The 21,296-nt window shown below is 40.2% G+C and overlaps 1 protein-coding gene across 4 annotated transcripts in view; it reads left to right on the plus strand.

Moving 5' to 3' along the window:
• The first annotated feature begins 11,257 nt into the window (after positions 1–11,257).
• The window catches only part of TACC1 (transforming acidic coiled-coil containing protein 1), a 96,276-nt gene continuing 86,237 nt past the window's right edge, over positions 11,258–21,296 (plus strand). For 2 of the 4 annotated variants that reach the window (XM_087418535.1, XM_087418536.1), the window contains exon 1: positions 11,258–11,405. In XM_087418535.1, coding sequence (XP_087274661.1) covers positions 11,329–11,405 — 77 coding nt within the window. In that variant the 5' untranslated portion in view covers positions 11,258–11,328. The remainder of the gene's footprint in view (positions 11,406–21,296) is intronic. The other 2 variants (XM_087418538.1, XM_014786352.2) reach the window with 2 other exon arrangements.

A 21,296-nucleotide genomic window follows, 5' to 3' on the forward strand; every position in this document is an offset into this window, starting at 1 on the left:
CTTACCCAGCACTCTTTATCCATGGAGAAGGCTGGAGTGATTGCTGGCAGACTGCTAAGTAATACAGTTCTTCCAGGTACAGGTGGTTTGACTACAATAATGGGACTCTTTTCTCCCCAGTTTAATGCCCAGAATATTGATTAGGATTTGCTTTGGCTGAGTCTTACAGAAATCCACAATAAAAGTGGATAAACAATATATGTTTATTTATCTCACACATAAAAGAAATCTGTAGGTAGGCAATCCAGGGCAGGCTTAGAGACTCCATGATGTCATGGATTGAGGCTCCTTCAACCCCAGGATTAAGTGTGGCTGCGTGAATTCAGCTATCCCATCAGCATTCCAGCCAGCAGGGAAAAGAAAGAGCCAAAAAAGGGCTCACCTCCTGTCTTAGTCTGTTGGGCTGCTATAAGAAAACACCACAGACTGGGTACCTTATAAATAACAGAAATTTATTTCTCACAGTTTTGGAGGCTGAAAGTCTGAGATCAGGGTGTCATCATGGTTGCATTCTGGTGAGGGCCTCTTCCTGATTCATTTCTGGTACCTTCTAGCTGTGTGCTCACATGGTGGAAGGGGCAAGGGATCTCTCTGGAGCCTCTTTTATAAGGGCACTAATGCCATTCATGAGGGCTTCACCTTTATGATTTAAGCATCTCCCAAAGGCCCCATCTCCTAATACCATCACCCTTAGGGGTTAGAATTTCAACATATGAATTTTGGGGGGACACAAACATTCAGACCATAGTACCTCCCCACTCTCCATTAATGATACTTCCTGGAAGTTGAACTTGACACTTCTATTTTCCTCCCACTGGCCAAAACTCAGTTACATGGCCACCTCTGTGTGCAGTGGAAACTGGGAAATGTAGCTTTTGTTCATAATAGCTAAAAATCAGGGTTATTTTTTGTTTGCTTGTTTATTGAGAGGAGGGGAGAATAAATATTAGGTACTTTTAGTCCCTGTCACCTTGAGAGATTACAGACTTATTCCAGTTATGCAATGGTGCTTCCATTGCTCACTCCTTTGGTCTTTATCCCTTAAAAACTGTCTTTAGGGCCCACAGCAAATTATATTCAGTATTCCAAATAAATCTTCATCCTGGGAAGGTGAGTTTGATTTTTGAAAGTAGGCCAAGGTCACTCAGGACAATTGTGATGAATAAGGTGGGTGATAAAGCTGAGTATTACCATTTCATAGGAACAATATATGGGCTTCTACCTCTGAGTATTATAAACTATTTCGGGTATTATGACCATTCCTGCAGAAAATAACTCTAAAACCTGGACATAATACACAAAGTGACTACCTGAAGGTGCTGAAGAGGAAACAGAAGTAGATCGATTGTGGTGTTGCATGTCAGCTTGGAGAGGAGGAGATGAGGAGCCATAAGCAAGTCCCTCACCTCCTCGACTCTTAGCCTGGGGCTAAGTGTAGTCCACATCGTGGTTTGTGTAGTAGCAGGACGTACATGAAAAACTCCACAGTCTTTCTGTTCCGGACAACAAGTGAAGCCAGGAAATCATGAATGCTGAAAAAGTAAGGGAACCCAGAAAGGAAAGAGCCAGAAAGTGGATCCCTAAACCAAATCTCTGATCAACCCCTCAACCACATACGCACAGAACACACCCAACGCAGCTCAAGTGAAGACAAAAGACCTGCACTCAGACTGGGGCTGGCGCCCAAGAAACAGAGTTTGCAGTTCAAGCCCAATGAGAAAATCATTTGCTAAAAGAAAGGAAAAACAACTCTCATCAGAGGAAAATAATAGAATCTGAAATCTTCACAGCTTAGCATTCATGATGTCCAATCCAAAATCGCCTAACGTATGAAGAACCGTGAAGGTGGAACATATTTTTAAGAGTGAAGGGTTGTAATTAGTATTTTGGTGGTGAACATGATGTAATCTATGCAGAAATAGAAGTACAATGATGTACACCTGAAATTTTTACAATGTTATAAACCAATGTTATTGCAATAAACAAAAAATTAAAAAAAAAAAAAAAAGAAATATTAGACACTACCTTGAGGGGTAGAGTAAGGATTTAAGATAAAGAATTTAATGTGTCTGGCACACAGTAATTGTCCGATAAAAAGACATTCTTCCTTAAAAAAAAAAAAAAAAAAAAGAGAAAACTCAATTAGATCTAACCTGGAGATGACTAAGATGTTGGAATTTAAAAGGCAAGGGTTTTCAAGTGTTTTTATACTCTTAAAAGATTTTATAGCTATCCTCAATGAAGTAAAAGAATTAAGGGGAAAAAAGCTTGTTTTCAATGAAACAAAATCTCGGCAGAGAAATGGGAAGTTTCAACAGAAAAATTGAAATAATAAAAAAGAACCAAAGGGGTGCTGGCCCCATGGCCTAGTGGTTAAGTTTGGCCTGCTCCATTTCAGTGGCCTGGGTTCAGTTCCTGGGCGCCAACCTACACCACTCATCGACAGGGTGCTGTGGTGGTGACCCACATACAAAAAATAGAGGAAGACTGGCACGAATGTTAGCTCAGGGCTAATCTTCATCAAGCGAAAAGAGGAAGACTGGCAACGGATGTTAGCTCAGGGTGAATCTTCCTCAGCAAAAAAAAAAAAAAAAAAAGAACCAAATGGAAATCGCTTTTTTTATTGCTCTCTTTCTGCTTTCAAGATTTATAACATTTTGACCAACATGTGACTTGGAGTGGACTTCTTTATGTTTATTTTACTTGGTGTTTGTCTAGCATCTTGTATCTGCAAATTTCTGACTTTTATTACATTTAGGAAGTGTTTGGTTATCATTTCTTCAAATATTTTTTCCACTCCATTCTCTTCTCCCCTTCTGGGATTCCACTTACATGTATGTTTGACTGTTTAATATCATCTAACAAGTCCCTGAGATTTTGTTCATTTTATTTTTTATCTTCTTCCTCTCTATTACTCATTTCAAGTAATTTTCATTGATCTATCCTGAAGCTTACTTATTCTGTCATTTAACATGTCCATTTGGCTGTTAAGTCTGTCTGGTGAATTTTTTTTTTCAGAAATTGCACTTTTCAGCTCTAGAATTTACATGAAGAAGTACATTATTAACTGTAAATTGGCTAAGAAAAGTTAAGGGTGTATTTTGTAATTTATAGCTCAACCACTAAAAACAAAATGCAAACACCATAGCTAAAAAGCTATCACTAAAACTAAAATGGAAAAATTTTTTAAATATTAAAGTAATCCAAAAAAAGGCAGGAAATGGGAACTGGAGACACAAATGTCAGAAGAGAAAAATAGAAAACAAAAAAATAAAATGATAGACCCATACCCAACCATATCAATAATTACATTAAATGTCAATGACCCAAACACTCGAATTAAAAGGTCGAGATTAGTGATTGTTTTTAAATGGATTAAAAAAAGCCAAATATAACCCCTCATTGAAGAAAATATACAGATGACAAATAAGCATGAAAAGACACTCCACATCGTATATCATTAGGGGACTGCAAAGTAAAACAATGAGATACTACTACAAACCTATTAGAATGGCCAAAATCCAAAACACCGACACACCAAATGCTGGTGAGGATGTGGAGCAACAGGAACTCTCATCTATTGCTGGTGGGAAGGCAAAATGGTACAGCCACTTTGAAAGACAGTTTGGTGGTTTCTTACAAAACTAAACATACTCTTAACATATGATCCAGCAATTGTATTCCTTTATATTTACTCAAATGAGTTGAAAACTTATGTACAAACAAAAATCTGCACACAATATTTATAGTAGCTTTATTCATAATTGCCAAAACTTGGAAGCAACCAAGATGTCTTTCAGTAGGTGAATGGATAAATAAACTACATCCAGAAAAGGAATATTATTCACAGCTAAAAAGAAATGAGCTATCAAGCCATGAAAAGACAAGGAGGAACCTTAAATGCATATTACTAAGTGAAAGCAGCCAGTCTGAAAAGACTACATACTGTATAATTCTAACTATATGACATTCTGGAAAAGGTAAACAACTATGGAGACAGTAAAAATATCACTGGTTGCCAGGAGATGGAGTCAGGGGAGGGATGAATAGGTAGAGCATAGAGGATTTTTAAAGGAGTGAAACTATTCTGTATAATACTATCATGGTGGATACATGTCATTATGTATTTGTCAAAACTCATACAATGTACAATACCAAGAGTGAATCCTAATGTAAACAATGTACTTTGGGTGATAATGATATGTCAATGTCAGTTCATTGGTTGTAACATATGTACTGCTCTGTTGTGGGATGTTGATAGTGGGGAGGCTGTCCATGTTTGAGGGCAGGGGGTACATGGGAACTCTTTGTGCTTTCTGCTCAATTTAACTGTGGACCTAAAACTGCTCTAAAAAATAAAGTTTATTTAAAAAAACAAATGATATACTTTAAATATAAAGATAGAGATATATCAAAAGTAGATGGATAGAAAAAGATATATCATGTAAGTGGTAAACACAAGAAGGCTAGAGTGGCTATATTAGTATGAAACAAAATAGATTTCTAAACAAAATGTATTACCAAAAATAAAGGGCACTTCAGAATGATTAAAGTGTTAGTTAATCAAGACAACATAAAAATTGCAAATTCGTTTGTGCTCAATAACAGATTCAAAATATATGAAGCAAAAATTGACAGAATTAAAGAAAGAAATAGGCAATCATAATTGGAGATTTTAATGTCTCTCAGAAATTGATAGAATAAACAAATCAACAAAGACAAAATCTTAACAACACTCTCAACCACCTGGACCTAATTAATATTTATAGAACACTTCACCCAACAATAGCAAAATAAACATTCTTTTCAAGTGCACATGATATGTTTACCAGGATAGCCATATTCTGGACCATAAACAAGTCTCAATAAATTTTAAAAGTTTATTTTCTGACCACAACAAAATTAAATTAGAAACTAAGAACAATAAGATAACTAGGGGGCCGGCCCCGTGGCTTAGCGGTTAAGTGCTCGCGCTCCGATACTGGCGGCCGGGGTTTGGATCCGGGGCGTGCACCGACGTACCACTTGTCTGGCCATGCTGAGGCCGTGTCCCACATACAGCAACTAGAAGGATGTGCAGCTATGACATACAACTATCTACTGGGGCTTTGGGGGAAAAATAAATAAATAAAATTATAAAATAAATAAATAAATAAATAAAAAGATAACTAGGAAAATCCCACATATTTGGAAACTAAACAATACACTTTAAATATTAATTTAGGGGCCGGCCCCATGGCTTAGTGGTTAGGTGTGCGCACTCTGCTGCTGGTGGCCCAGGTTCAGATCCTGGGCGCACACCGAGGCACCGCTTGTCTGGCCATGCTGAGGCCATGTCCCACATACAGCAACTAGAAGGATGTGCATCTATGACATACAACTATCTACTGGGGCTTTGGGGATAAAAAAAGGAGGAGGATTGGCAATAGATGTTAGCTCGGAGCCGGTCTTCCTCAGCAAAAAGAGGAGGATTAGCATGGATGTTAGCTCAGGGCTGATATTCCTCACAAAAAAATAAATAAATAAATAAAGTTTCTTTAAAAAATAAATAAATAAATAAATAAATAAATATTAATTTAGTTGAAGAAATCACAAGAGAGATTGGAAAATATTTTGCACTGAATGATAAAAATACAACATATCAAAATTTGTAGGATCTGGCTACAGTAGCACTTAGAGGGAAATAATTTATAGCTTTGAATGCATATAAGAGAAAAAAGAAAAGTCTCAAATCACTGATCTAAGTTTCCATCTTTAAAAACTTAAAAAAGAAGAGCAAATTAAATCCAAAGCAATTAGAAGGAAGGACATAATAAAGATAAGACAGATATCAATGAAATAGAGAACAGAAAAAAGAAAGAGAAAATCAATGAAACCAAAAGCTAGTCATTTTAAAAAACTAATAAAATTGGTAAATCTCAAGCCTGACTAACCAAGGAAAAAAAAAAAAGAAATTGCCAATATCAGGAATGAAAGAGAGACTGCCACTACAGATCCTTCAGACATTAAAAGCATAACAATCCATTATTATTAGTATGAACAATTAATGCCATTAAATGTGACCACTTAGGTGAAATGGACACATTCTGGGAAAGACATAAATTATAAAGCTGACCCAAGAAGAAATAGAATGCTTGAACAGTCCTATATCAATTAAAGAAATGGAATTTGGAATTAAAAAACCTTCTGATAAAGGAAACTCCAGGCTCAGATGGCTTCACTGGTGAATTCTATCAAATATTTAAAGAAGAAATAATACCAATCCTACAAAAACTCTTTCAGAAAATAAATGAAGAGGGAACACTTTCCAACTCATTTTATGATGCTAGTATTATCCTGATTCCAAACCAGATGAAGAAATCATAAGAAAGAAAACTACAGACCAATATTCCTCATGAATATAGATGCAAAAAATCCTCAACAAAATATTAGCAAACCAAATCTAGCAGCATATAAAAAGATTATATGCCACAATCAAGTGACAATGCAAGGTTGGTTTAACATCTGAAAATCAATCAATGTAATTCAACAAATTAATAGAATATAAGAGGAAAACAATATGATTATTTCAGCAAGTGCAGAAATAGCATTTATCAAAATTCAAGACTCTTTTATCATTTAAAAACACCCTCAGCTAATTATGAATAAAAGAAAACTTACTCAACTTGATTAAGGACATATACTAAATCTGACAGCTAATATACTGCAATGTGAAGAATTCAGTGCCTTCTACCTAAGATCAGGAACAATGCAAAGACGTTAGCTCTTACTATTTTTATTTAACATTGTATGGGAGTGCCTAGCCAGTGCAGCAAGGCAAGGAAAAAGAGGTAAAGGAGAAGTAAATAAAGAAGTAAAACTGTCTTTATTTGCAAGTGACATCATATAGAAAACTCTAAGGAACCCACGAAAAAGCTATTAGCAGTAATAAGTGAATTTAGCAAGGTTGCAGGATACAATATACAAGAATCAATTGTATTTCTACATACTAGCCACTAACATTTAGAAAGTAAAATTATAAAACTATTCCATTTACCATAGCATAAAAATGCATAGGGATAAATTTAGCAAAAGAAGTGCAAGGCTGAAAACTGCAAAATATTATTGAAAATGCAAGAAGATCTACATAAATAGAGAGCTATACCATGTTCATGGACTGGGAGTCTCAATATTGTTAAACTGGCAATCCTCCTTGTATCAGTCGATAGATTCAATGTACTCCCTGTGGAAATCCAAACAGATTTTTTTAAAAAGAAATTTACAAGTTTATTTTAAATTTTTTATGGAAGACAAAGGACCTAGAATAGCCAAAACTATTTTGAAGAAGGAGAACAATGTTGGAGCACTTACACTACCTGATTTCAAGAACAATATGTGGCTCTTAAGTAGTAAATCCAGTTTTATCCTTTGGCTTGTAAATTGGCACGTAAATAATTTCCAAAAGAGGAAAGATGGTGCAGCTCTGAGATAAGCATGTAACTTCCCAAAATGGCTACTTTGAATGGTAATACTCATTTGGCATGATTGCTGGGGGGAAAATCCATCTGAACATAAATGTTGTAATCAAGACAGAACTGGTTTTAAATACTGGATACACCATTTACCTCCCTAACCCTCAGTTTCTTCATCTTAAAATGGTGTGCACAGTGTAAAAATTAAAGAAATATAGCATAGAGGCTAAGCTCTGTGTTATAGCTCTGGAGCTAGCCTACCTGGGTCTGAGTCCTAGCTCTGCCATTTTCTAGCTGTGTGGCCTTGGGCATGCCGAATCTTTCTATGCTTCACTTTACTCATTTGTAAACTGAGGTTACTAAAAGTGCCTACCCAAAAGGTTGTGATGAACATTAAATGGGTTAATAAATCTAAAGCACTTAGAACAGAGTCTGGCACATAAAAAGTGTTCAACAAGTATTACCTACTGTTATCATCATGTCCCAGTGTTAAAAGGACTAAATGTAGTTACATTTGTCAACCACAAAGCAAAGTCACTGGGATCCAATAGATGTTAGCTCCCATCTCTCTACAGAGCATAAGGAGCATTTTGTGGATATGGTTTGACACTGAAGGGTATATTTTGCAATCTCGGGGGCAATCTTGAATTCTAATTTTTAAAATTTTCTTCCTTTACTATTTTTTCAGTGTTTAAAAAATGCCTTACTGACAGAATTATAATGCACAAATGGAAACTTTAACACTGGATATCAAATACTACCCCTCCTAGACTCCATCACAGTCCATCTATCTCTTTCCACCCTAGCCAGCCATCATGTTCAGCAGCCCACTGCCCAGGGACTGCAAAATGTGGCTGCCTCCCTCCTCTCTTCTTTTTTCTTCTTCTTCTTCGGTCACATTAGGCAGAAACTACAGGACACCATAAAATAGTCAGGTAGTATTCTCCCTTAATTCCCTATCAAACGCAATCCTAAGAGGTCCCCAGCTATTATCCTCCTGCCTTCCACTCAAAGGAGAACTCTTCAGCTGTGTGAATGGTTCTGAGCCCCAGAACTGGCATTACTTGCTCAGTGAATGGGTCAGAGGACAGCGGGGCTGTCCACACCTTACAGCTGGCCTCTGAGTGCACAACTTCAGAACCACACCAAGGGAGAGGAGGTGTTTCCATTTATTTTAATAATTTTCCTTGGAGAAGAACTTGTGATGGCATAGTAACAATTCTGTATCTTCATTAGGAGTGCCAAGACTTTTTATTTTTCTTTTTTAATTGCAATATAAAAAGCAAGAAGAATTCTAAACCAAGGGACATTAAACAGAATATTTGGAGCTATCCCATAGTCTATTCTGTTGTTGGCACTCTGCAGCCAGTCTCTGGGATGGAGAAACAGATCTTGGCTTTGCTTCCATGGGAAGGACAAATCTTTATACGTTGTGGGGAGGAGGGGTATCTGGGGCTCTCAGGTCTATACTGGGCATTTTCCCTGAAAAGCCCTCATAAGTTTACTTTGTATGGACAAGACTTCCCGTTCGCTGTCTTCACTCCCCTGGGTCTGGAGCCCCAAGTGCCCACGTCTCTGCACCAGCCAGGCCAGCAAAACTAGTACACACACGCATCTCTGCAGAGATGCCCTTTGGGCCCCAGACAGACAACCTTTTACATTATTTTGCAGACTCCTTTTTCCCCTCATTGTCTCAGTTTCTCTGCACCACCTTAGGGTGTGGGATTCACTTTATCCTTTTCTTTTAAACCATTTTAGTGGTGCTGCCCTGTGCCTTTCTGCACTAAGAGTAATAAAACTCTTCCCAATGACCCATCTTGTCCACCCAGTAGAAAGAAAACTTTCCCATCCTCACCCTGCCCTCCTGTCACTTCCCCTCCCGTTTTCCCTTGGAATGACCCACTAGGAATAAAGACCTTTCTCATAGGAAAGGCTGAGGGTTCCTCTGGAGGGGACCACAGCTCTGACAGGGTTAGGTTTGCAATATCAATGGCACTTCAATTGTATTGCCAAAGTATTCCAGACAGAATGTGTGAAGAATTTGAACTTTTTTTTTATTATCTGCCAAGAGTTAACTTTTCTTCAGGTATTTGAAATCCTTCCCATCAAATTTCATTTCCAGTCTCACTACACTTTTCCTAATTAATGTTTATTTTCCCGTCTCAAACACTTTGCTTGTATACGTCTACAATGTGGCAGCATCCTGAACTCTAGGAACCCTCTGGCTATAATAAAGATAATATATAAACAGGAAGTCAAAATTTGACATAAAAGAGAGGGATCTAAAAGAGTCAGATTATGAGTTTTCTGATCGTTTCTGGAAACATTCAAATGTAGCCACATCTTTATTCTCCTACAGCTTCCAGGCAAGAATGAAGTTAATGTTGAACACCATTCTGTGTGCCTAGTCACAGGATCATTCATTCACTCAGCAAATATTTATTGTATATAAGCCAGGATACAGGCCCTGTGCCAGGCACTAAGCTTGGAGACAGAGATAAGGAAGCGTTCCTGCCATTGAAGGACTCATATTCTAGTGGAAAGACATACAAGTGAAGAGATCATTACAAAATAAGATTGGTAAGCGCTATGTTAGAGGAATTAACAAGTGCTATGGGAACAATGGGGAGGAAGGCGATAACGTGCGTGTAGGGTAAATGCATTTATCAGCAATTACGAGTGTCTACTATGGCCAAGCAGTGTCCAGGGAACAGTGAAAACAAATTCCCTGTCCTCGGGGGGTTTACATTCTGGTGAAGGAGGCAGGCGAAAACAAAAAGGATGTAATATCAGGATGCAGGATAGTGTTATAGAAGGGAGGTTTGAGTTGGGTCTGGAAGGATAAATAGGTGTTAGCAGGGCATTCCGATCTTAGGAAAAAACAAACAAAACGCTGGGGTGGAGAAGAGATGGCTGATGAGGAGGGAGGTGGGAGGTGGGAATGGGTGAGAAACGGCATGAAATATTCTGAAAAGGGAGTTATTAGGTGCAGTATTAGGTGGATCACAGGTGCAATGGGAGGGATAGGGTGCATTTTTTTCCTAAGAGAGTTTGGAAGAGAATTTATTCACTGGTTGTCAGAACCGGAAGGGGCATTAAGAGGTAAAAATGGACATACTCCCTCATTTTACAGATGAAGAAAACAAGACTCAGAGAGAGTGAACTAACTTGTCCCAAGTCACCCAGCTAGTCGGAGACAAAAGCAGGATGAACCCAGTTTTCGGTACCACTCCCGCCCCTGTGCTGGGGGCAAGGCCGCGCCGCTGTGAAAGGCCGCCCTGGTCTCCCATCCCGGCACACACCGCCCCCTACTGGTGCTCCTCTGCAGAGCTGCCCGCCGGGCCCCTTCCCGCCGCTCCCCTTCGGGCCCCGCGCAGGGGCTCCCCAGGCGCCTGCCCGCTGCCCCAGCGCCGCCGCCCCGCCGAGGGCCTGGCGGGCAGAGAGAGCCACGTCTCCCCGGCCCGGGGCCCCGGGGGCGCGCCCAGGCCTCCCGCCCACTCCACCTGTTGCCCTTGGCCGCCCGGGGGCTCCCTGGCTGGGGGACGAGGCGCCCGCTGCCCGGGCCCCTCCGGCAGCCCCGCGGGGCCCCAGCGTGACCTGGGCGCTCAGCATCTCCTGGCGGGCCCCCGGGCGGGTGTCCCGGGCCGCGGCGCAGGCCGAGCCCTGCAATTGGCGGAGAAGTTGGCCGCGTCTCCAGCAACGTCCTTTCGCCGGCTTTCCCGGCGGCCGGGACCCTGAGGCCGGGCTGCCCCCACCCCGCCCACCCCTCGGCCCCACCCTTCCTCCTCCGCCGGCGGCCCTCCCCGCGCAGGGTCTGGGGCGAGCAGGCGCTTAGGGGAGCTCGGGCGAGCGCAGCCAGGGTGCCGAGCTCCGAGCCATGGGAGGCGCCCATTCTCAGACCCCGAGGGCCCGGGAGCCGGCCGGGGAGAGGCCCCCGAGATCCCGGGAGACCGCGTGAGTCCCAGAGCCCTCCCCGGGGCCGCGTTTGGGGGTTGCGAGCCAGCAGGGAGTGGAAGCGCATGGTGCCTGTCCCCCAGGGCTGGGAAGGTGGGACTCCCGCTGGCGCCCGCGGGGCGCAGGGGCTGCGGGGTTGGCCTGGTGGGACGTCCCGCTCCTAGCCTCTCCCTGCCGGGCCCTGGTGGCGCCCGGCTACGACCCCAATGCGACAAAATCGCGCCCAGGCGGGGCTGCTGTCCTGCGCCTGTTCGCGCTGTGTGGATGGGAGAAGGGGACCTCGAGTTTTTCCGAACTTGTCCAAGCAGGAAAACACACGTGTCCTCAAGGGCTCGGAAGCCTTCACGAGATAGAGCTGTTTGCGAGGAGGAGTAGGTATTAGAAAGGGTCTCCAGTCTCCACGATAACTCAGCTCGAGGTGGCCTTTAGGATCCTGGAATTTTGATGCAGTGCTTGCTGCTCACAAGAACTCCCTCTCTTGTTTGTTCTGAGGGCTTCATGATGACCTCAGAGAAAGGGCTGTATTGTAGCAGGAGCAATCAGGCTTTTGTTCTGGGACGGCAACAATTGGGGACACCAAGTACTGAAATGCAGGCTGCGAAGGGACATTTTTAGAGAACGTGATTTAGGGCAAGTTGCACAGTTTGATAGACAGCCGTGCTTCTTGCCAGAGAGAGGATTTGTTGATAGCTTTATTTGAGAACCCAGACAATCTGTAAGCGTTTAATGTAACATTTTTTTAGAGTGTGTATTTTGAAGGTGAGGTAATGTCAAGGAATCCATACTCTATTTTAATTTAGCCAATGCCAAAGCTATTTAGTTTGAGAAAGATACAATTAGCCGTCATATATAGGCAGCCTGAGCCATGGGAGGGCTTTTTGATCATCTTTTCGAGAAAAAGTAGCTTCCCGAATATCCAAATGATAGATGTGTTAGTCGTGCCTCTTGGTGTTTAGGTATGATCACTGATCTAAACTTAGTTCAGGCAGCTTATTCATCATAAGAATAGCTGCGAATTACTGAGCATGTAAAATGTGTGAAACTCTTCTAAATATTGTGTGTTATTTAATCCCCAAGAACACTGAGTTAGTTTCTGTTATTGCCCTCATTTGACTGGTGAGGAAACTGAAGCACAGAGAGATTAAGTGACTTGCCCAAGGTCACACAGCTAGAAAATGGTTGGCCCAGGTTGCCTGACTTGAGAGCTCCTGCTGCAGCTGCTTTGCGTAGGAGAGTTGGGACTGTCCCGGAAACAATCAAACTTTTATGTCAGCTGGCAGAACACACCTCTTTTTTTTTCTCTTTAATTCTTCCTGAACAAGGGAGAAATCTGAATTAGCAATGTTTAATACCTAATAAGAGGAAATTGCCAAAGTTGATTTAACTTTTTAAAAAACAAACGTGGGGCCGGCCCAGTGGTGTAGTGGTTAGGTTCGCACACTCTGCTTCTGCAGCCCTGGGTTTGCGGGTTTGGACCCGCGGGGCCATACACGCTGCTCATCAAGCCGTTCTGTGGCAGTGTCCTATATACAAAGTGGAGGGAGATTGGCACAGGTGTTAGCTCAGGGACCATCTTCCTTACCAAAAACAAATAAATAGATAAATTAATTAATTTTAAAAAAACAAACGTAAGAGGCAGTATGACAGTGAGAGAAGTGTTGGAGGCAGATAGCCCTGGGTTTACTACTAGGCTGTGCTTGGTAACAGCTGGAGATCTTTTATCTGTTCCTTAACCTCTGTGTGTCTGTCTCCTTGTTTGTAAAATGGGAGTGAAAACCATGTCCACTTCAGAGGCTGTTCTGAGGATGACAGAAGGTCAGGTATATATGAATAACAAGTTATAGTTTTATCTCTGAGCAATATATTGTTTTAGCCAGGATAAAGTTGACTAATCTTTGTGAACGTGTGTATTGTATTTATTGTGTAACTTAAAAGACAATATTGGAATCCTGCATTGAAAGAAATGATTGAAGAAATGAACTCAGTGCCTTCTGTGTAGGATTCAGTTAGGGTGAGGCATTGGATTCTCAATTGTTCAATTATCCAGTGGTTTGGCAATAGATAGAGGATCTCTCTCTCCCATGAGGTTCTGCATATACCTTGTATATTTAGCAAAGCTTGCCTAAAAATGATTGACATAAAAGCCCATCCTTGCTCTTCACCTGGAACTACAGCCGGGGAAGCCCTGTCCTAGTCGAGTGGATACATTTAAGAAGCACATAAATGGGTGTAGGCAGTGTTGGGATTATTGGCCTCATCAGAGTGTGCAGGCTCTGCTTAATGGGTCAGCCCTGCAAACCAATTGCAATGCGCCAGGTGAAAGACTCTAGAAATATGCGATTCCACACCTGTAATATACACAAAAAGCAAAAAGTCTGCCTTTTGTCCAAGTCCAGCCTTGTTCAGATATACAAGCCACAAGTCTCTCCAGGGTCTAAGAGAGTGGGGGATTCATTGTTAATGTCACCCGGCTGCACATTTCCTGCCGGACATATGGCTGTCGTGGATAACACTGACCTCAAGGAAGTTCTCCTACTCAGGCTGTTGCATTTTCAAAATCTATTGTTCCTTTTTAAAAAAATAAATAAATATATGAAAATTGCACAAGTAATGCATTAATACTGGCCTTTATTTCTTGAGGAAGAAATTATTTTTCAGAATGTTCACAATTTGTATTTCAGAATAATTTAATCAAGTACTAAAATTAACCGGATAAATCTCTCTTGCTGGAACTCTATTGTGAAATATAAACAAGTATGGATGTATATGAAAAGCAGTGTCTGATTTTAAGATAAAACTCATTATTATTGAAAATTATAGCTGTCTACCTCCTCCAACTCCAAGGAAAGAGATGAGCTGGCTTTGGTAAAAGCCAGGGGATATTCCCCTTCATTTATTCAGGGAGGCTGCACACTATGGTGATTAAGAGTAGAAGCTGTGGAGTGAGGCAGAGCTGGGTTGGAATTCCAGCTAGATTGCTTGCTAGCTCAGTTTGGGAAGCTTTGGAAAATAATTGTTTAACTCTTCAGTTGGGCAAATTTCCACATCTTTAAAATGGCAATAATAGTCATACTGACTTTATAAAGTGGTACATATTATCAGTGCGGGGCCTGGTTCTTAATGGGGGCTCAATACCTGAGTTATTGTTGATACACTCGTGTGTGTATGTGCCTATAACCCGGATGCCATGCTAGGTTCCTGGTGATGTGTACTGATGAGCAGGCAGGGTCTCTTCTGAAGGGAAGGTTGACTTGTGTGCTAATTCAGCAAGGCCTCTTGAAGAAGCCCAGCAATAACTTTTTCAAATTAACGTTTTCCTCAGTTCATTTCCGTTTTCCAGAAAGAGGCACTATCAAGAGGAGGGACACGTGTTTGGGGCTAGGGGAGTTTGGTGAAATGTTTTTAATTCACTGATTCTATAGTGGATTATTTTCGGCCATGTGGCCAGGGTGGGTTTTCTAAGACTAGTAAACAATTTGTGGAGGGATTTGAAGAATGACATAAAGCAGAGCCTAGTGTTCTTTAGGGACTATGGTGGGTAACTAATTCATCCAGGGCTTGTTGGGCTTGTCTGCCTGGAATGCAGGATATGCACCTGTTGTCAATTCTTATTAAATTTCTGGAGCAACCTTTGTTTGCATTTGGAATATATCATGGTGGAATAGGTCAGCGGCGAAGCCAGGAGGAGTTTCTGAGGTCTTGGGTGTTTTTGCCGTGCAGTGAAGTCAGTGCAGGTTCTGCAGTGTTCTAGTGAACTGCAAAGCCAGCAACCACTCAGCTGAAGGGCCTCTTGATGGACACGTTACTGTGGGACAGATGTCCCCGACATGAGGAGGGAGGTGCTGGCTTTGAAGTTTTAGACACAGGAAAGCATGACTCAAAATAAGTAAACTTCGGAAACAATATTTCTGAAACTCATTGCCTTCAAATTCATAATATTGTTCACCACCTCCTCACCACACAATTTTTGTTAAAATATTTAAGTCTCCATTTTCTATAGAAATTTTTTAAATGTCCGTGTAAAATATTTTCCTGTACAATTAAGAGAAATTTAGAGAAAGTTTGTGGAAAAGAGCCAGAAAAACCAGCTATATGAAGAAAAGTTAAAAAGAATTATAGTATTTAACTTGGAGGAGGGACTTGAGAGATGTAGAAATATATAATTTTTAGGAGGTGTTGGCTGGCCCCATCTCCACTAAAGCCAACCCCAAAGGAAATGTTTTGAATTGCATGAGAAGGGAATATTTGTGGTATATGTTGAGTTCCGATATCACAACTTCTAGCTGTGAAGGTAGTTGAAATAGTAAAAAGAGTTAATAAGGGAAGAAAAATCCCTCTCTGCAAATCATTCAAAGGTAAGATCAATACTCTATCAAGGATTGAAACTCTAAGGGGGTTCAGGTATAGTTTTGCCCCACAGTTTCTTCCCTCTTTTAGCTTCAATGGTCATGGGTGCCTTACCCCGACCTCCATGCCCTAGCTTCTCCCAGCTGGTACATGTCTCAGTGTTAAAAATCAAGACAAGAGGAAAAAATAAAGGGCACAGCTGCTGGTGTCCTGAGCTAGCAAAGTGGATTATCTACCATCTGAGTTGGTTAGTAGCCAGAGTGGGCTTCAGGGCAAGTGAACTTGTTGACCCAAGGTCAGGAAATGGAGTGGTAGCGTCCAAATGGCCATGGAACATGGAGGTCTGTCTTCTGAGGAAGCTCTCTGGCTGTTGTGGGGTGCTTTTTTTTATTATGGTAAAATATACATAACATAAGATTCACCATTTTAATCGTTTTAAGTGTACAATTCAACGGATTTAAGTATATTCAAAGGCTGTATAACAGTCACAACTATTTCCAGAAATTTTTCATCATCCCAAACAGAAACCCTCCACCCATTAAACAATAACTCCTCATTGTCCTCTCTTCTCCCCTAGCCCCTGGTAACCTTTATTCTACTTTCTGTCTCTATTTGCCTATTCTAGGGCCCTCATATAAGTGGAATCTTACAATATTTGTCCTTTTGCGTCTGGCTTAGTTAGCATAATGCCCTCAAGATTCATCCATGTTGTAACATGTATCAGAATTTCATTCCTTTTAATGGCTGAATAAGAGTCCATTGTATGCATATACCACGTTCTGTTTATCCGGTCATCTGCTGATGGACACTAGGTTGCCTCCACCTTTTGGCTATTGTGAGCAATTCTGCTATGAATATTGGCATGCAAATATCTGTTTGAGTCCCTGCTGTCAATTCTTTTGGGTATACACCTAGGAGTGGAATTGCTGGATCACATGGTAACTCTATGTTTAACTTTTTGAGGAACCAGCAAACTGTTTTCTGTAGGGGTTCACCATTTTACATTCCCACCAGCAATGCATGAGGGTTCCAGTTTCTCCACATCTTTACTAACACTTGTTATTTTCTGGGGGTTTTTCCTTTATTTATTTATTTATGTATTTATTTATTTTAAAGATTTTATTTTTATTTATTTATTTTCCCCCCAAAGCCCCAGTAGATAGTTGTATGTCATAGCTGCACATCCTTCTAGTTGCTGTATGTGTGACGTGGCCTCAGCATGGCCGGAGAAGCGGTACGTCGGTGCGCACCCGGGATCCGAACCCCAGCCGCCAGCAGCGGAGTGCACGCACTTAACCGCTAAGCCACAGGGCCGGCCCCTTTTTTTTTATTAATAGCTATCCAAATGGGTGTGAAGTGATATTTTATTTGGTTTTGACTTGCATTTCCCTCATTTCCCTAATGATTAATGATGTTGATCCTCTTTTCATGTGCTTTTTGGCCGTTTGTATATCTTCTCTAGAGAAATGGCTATTCAAGTCCTTCGCCCAATTTTGAATTAGGTGGTTTTGTTGCTGTTGAGTTATAGGCATTCTTTATATATTCTGGATATTAATCTCTTATGAGGAAGTAAATATTTACAAATATTTACTCCTATTTTGTGGATTGCCTTTGTGTCCTTTGCATACAAAAGTTTTTAATTTTGATGAAGTCAAATTTATCATTTTTTCTTTTGTTGCCTGTGCTTTTAGTGTTATATCCAAGAAATCATTGTCAAAACCAATGTTGTGAAGATTTTCCCCTATGTCTTATTCTAACAGTTTTATAGTTTTAGCTCTTAAGTTTAGGTCTTTGATCCATTTTGAGTTAAGTTTTGTGTATGGAGTAAGGGTTCCTTCATTCTTTTGCGTGTGGATCCAGTTTTCCTGGCACCATCTGTTGAAAGATTATCTTTTCCCCATTGAATAGTTTTAGCACCCTGTTGAAAATCAATTGACCATATATGTAAGGTTTTATTTCTGGGCTCTCTATTCTATTCTGTGGATCTATATGTTTATCCTTATGCCAAGACCACATTGTTTTGATTACTGTAGCTTTGTAGTAAGTTTTGAAATCAGGGAGTGTGAGTCCATCAACTCTGTTCTTTTTTAAGATTGTTTTCGCTGTTTGGAGTTTCTTGAGTTTGTGTGTGTGTGTTTGGGTTTGTATTTGTTTTTGATCTCTCTCTTTCTCTCTGGCTCTTTCTTCTTGGCGGGTGACAGTCACGAATAGAGAATTCTTACATAGAGAATGCTAGACTGCCTTCAGGTGGCAGTATGTTGCCCCAGAAATTCTCCTTCCCTGCCCTCCCCACTACCTCACCTCCAGCCAGACTTTTCACCCCAAGATATTTCCGAGAACCTGCTGTGAGCCAGACACTCAGGCACTGAGGATCCAGAGAGGACGAGATGTGGGCAGGCCCGGAGAGGCAGGCAGGAGACTGGGATCACTGTGAGGGTCAGAGGTCCTGCGAGATGGCATCAGGGAGCCCACCTGTTCCCAGAGAAGAAACTGACCCTTGATGGAGTCTCGAAGGATGAGTGAGTTGTCAGGCAAGGGGGTTCAGGGAAGGGCAGTCCAGGTGGAAGGAAAACGTGTGCAGCATGGCCTGGCGATGTCAGGCTGTCATGTGGGCCGTGGTGAGGACTGGGGGGCGGGTGGATGTGGAGTGGACTGTTGGGGTTGGAAAGCAGTGAATCTGGAGAGGTGGATAAGTGGCCGTGTGGGAGTTTGGACTTAATTCCAGGAGCCAAAGATCGAGGTTTTCTGCCAAGGGGTTGGCCAAGCCACCTTGCAGCCCTGGACTCAACTGGGGAGCAGTATTCTCGCAGAGGGGCTCAACCAAATGGTAGGGGCTTCAGGAAACCCTGGCTTCCTGTGGTTCTCCCCAGCATCTCACTGCCCACCCAGGCAGCACACCCGGGGTCTAGATTCTCGCTCTTCAGCTCCTTACCTTGTCTTCATTTTTGTGTATTAGCGATTCAGTAGCATGTATAAACATTTTCGTTCTTTTGTTCTGATTTTCCAGATTTTCCATAACAAACATATATTCCTTTTATAACCATAAGGTACATTAAAAAATATCTGAAAATTTAGAAAACCCAAAACACTGTAAAGAATATAAACCACCCATCATCTCATCACCCAAAAATGACTGTTAATATGTTGGTACATTTTATTACAGTCTCTTTTTTTCCTGTAAATATATTTTTCAAAAGTAGGGATAGTATATATGTTAGTTAGTGTATAGGGTTAGTATATATGTTTTGCTTTTTTTTTCACTTAATATAAACGTGTGTTTGTATCATTATACTGAAATAGTACATTATCTACATGTACCCTAATTTATTTAATTTTTTCCTAAATGGTTAACATTTAGGTTGGTTACTGTTTTTGCTCACATAAATAACAGTTAATAAATATTCTTACAATTCTTTGTGCATCTCTGATTAATAACTTAGGATACATTCCTTGAAGTTTAATTACAGGGTCCAAGAATGTGAACATTCTAAAGGTTGTATTTTGTTATATATTACTATATGTCGTCAAATTATTCCCCCAAAAGTAGTACCAAATTATACTCCACCCAGCAGTATAGCATCCTCTCTGTATGCTCAGAGCATCCTTTCCAGTGCTGAGGACTATCATTTTAAATCTTTGCCAGTTTGGTAAGAGAAAAAAATTTAATCTTGTTTTAGTATATTTTATCCATTATCAGTGAGAATGAACTTTTTATGTATGTTTATTAGCCAATTGTAATCTCTTAATTTTTTATTTATTTCTCTGTGTCAGTTTTGTACCGAGATATTAATTTTTCTATATTTATTTGTGAGACTTCTTTATATGAGGAGGCCAGCTAACATCTATTGAGCACTTACTTTGCCAGGAAAATGTTTGTGTCTTACGTGCATTAACTCAAGTGATTCTCAAAATAACCCTATAAGGTAGGTACAGTTTTAAATTCCCATTTTATACATGAGGAAATGGGCACAGAGAAATTAAATAACTTGTCCAATGTCTCACAGCCGATGAGTGACAAAATGGAGATTAAACATAGACGGCCTGCCTCCAGAGACCTCTATGCCTAGCCATTTGTGTTATACAAATCTGTTAATCTTTGTCCACCATTTTTTTGTTGTTGTTTTATTTTGAGGGAGAGGTATTTTTTTAATTAAGTTTTTATTTTAGAACAGTTTTAGATTTACAGAAAACTTCAGCAGATATACTAAGAGTTCCCATAGACTCCACAAGCAGGTTCCGCTATTAACATGTTAGTACAGTGCATTTGTTACAATTAATAAAACCATCATTGATACATTATTATTAACTAAAGTCCATATTTTGTTCAGATTTCCTTAATTTTTATCTGATATCCTTTTCCTGTTCTAGAATCCCATCTGGAATTCCACATTAGTATATTTAGTAATCATATTACTTTTTAAAATAAATAAACCTATCGTGTTTTCCTTTGGGGTTTCTTCCTCTGCCTTTATGTTTAGAAAGCTGTTCCCTATCCCAGGATGAGATAACTTGTTACTTCTAGTTGTTTTATGACTTCCTTTTCTTTATAATAAACCATTTACTCTGAAATTTCTAGACTCACTAGTGTAAGATACGGCTCTAACTTTTTTTTTTCCAAAATGCCAAACGAGTTACTCCAGTACTAGTATTAAGTATTAAAAAATCCTTTCCCTTCCCACAGATTTGTCATACCATTTTAAAAATTCAGCATTATAACCTCTCTTTCCTTCTGTTTAATACTTGATGGTTTTTCTCTTTCCATTCTCATTCATTCAGCAAATATTAATTGACTACCTTTTTATGTTCAGGCACTGTCTTCATTTTTTGTGTATTAGTGATTTAGTAGCGTGTATAAATATTTTCATTTTTCTGATTTTCCATAAAAAACATATATTCCTTTTATAATCATAAAGCACATTTAAAAATATCTGAGAATTTAGAAACCCAGGAAACAAAAAAAAAAAACCACCCCTAATCTCATCACCCAGAGATGACTGTTAATAATAACATTCTTTATTTTTTATGTAGAAATTTACTTGAGCAGAGAAAAGCATTTCTAAATCTTTAAAATCTGAGTATTCATTTATAATATTGGGGGCAGGATGTTTGCCAAAGAGTCAGACAAGTGGAGGTGACCTCGTGACTGGAGGGGAATGTGTGGAGCTTGGGGAAAAAAGAACATTCATAATTGAGCTTTTCTCATAGATCTTACACTGACCTAGGTCAGTCTGCAGTCCATTTGAAGGTTTCATTTTCAACAAATTAGCTTCCCATATGGAAACAGTGGTGCCTTCAAATGCTCTCAGGTCATCTGTGTGCTTTGTCAGGCTTACATTTTTCTTGGACAGTCTAGACTTTATTTTCCACAGTAATATGATATCAAGTCCTTGCAGATTTATATAAGGAACGGCAAATGATAAACTACTATTCTCTCCTCTTCCTTTATTTTCCAGCTCTTCTACCTGTGGGGACTTGGTAACCTTGGAGAGAGAGAGAGAATCCCTCACTTTGATGTTTCTTCATTCTCAGAATTGTTACTGTTAA

The sequence above is a fragment of the Ceratotherium simum genome, chromosome 28, assembly GCF_057802395.1.
Source record: "Ceratotherium simum simum isolate JZ-2026a chromosome 28, ASM5780239v1, whole genome shotgun sequence".
NCBI lineage: Eukaryota > Metazoa > Chordata > Mammalia > Perissodactyla > Rhinocerotidae > Ceratotherium > Ceratotherium simum.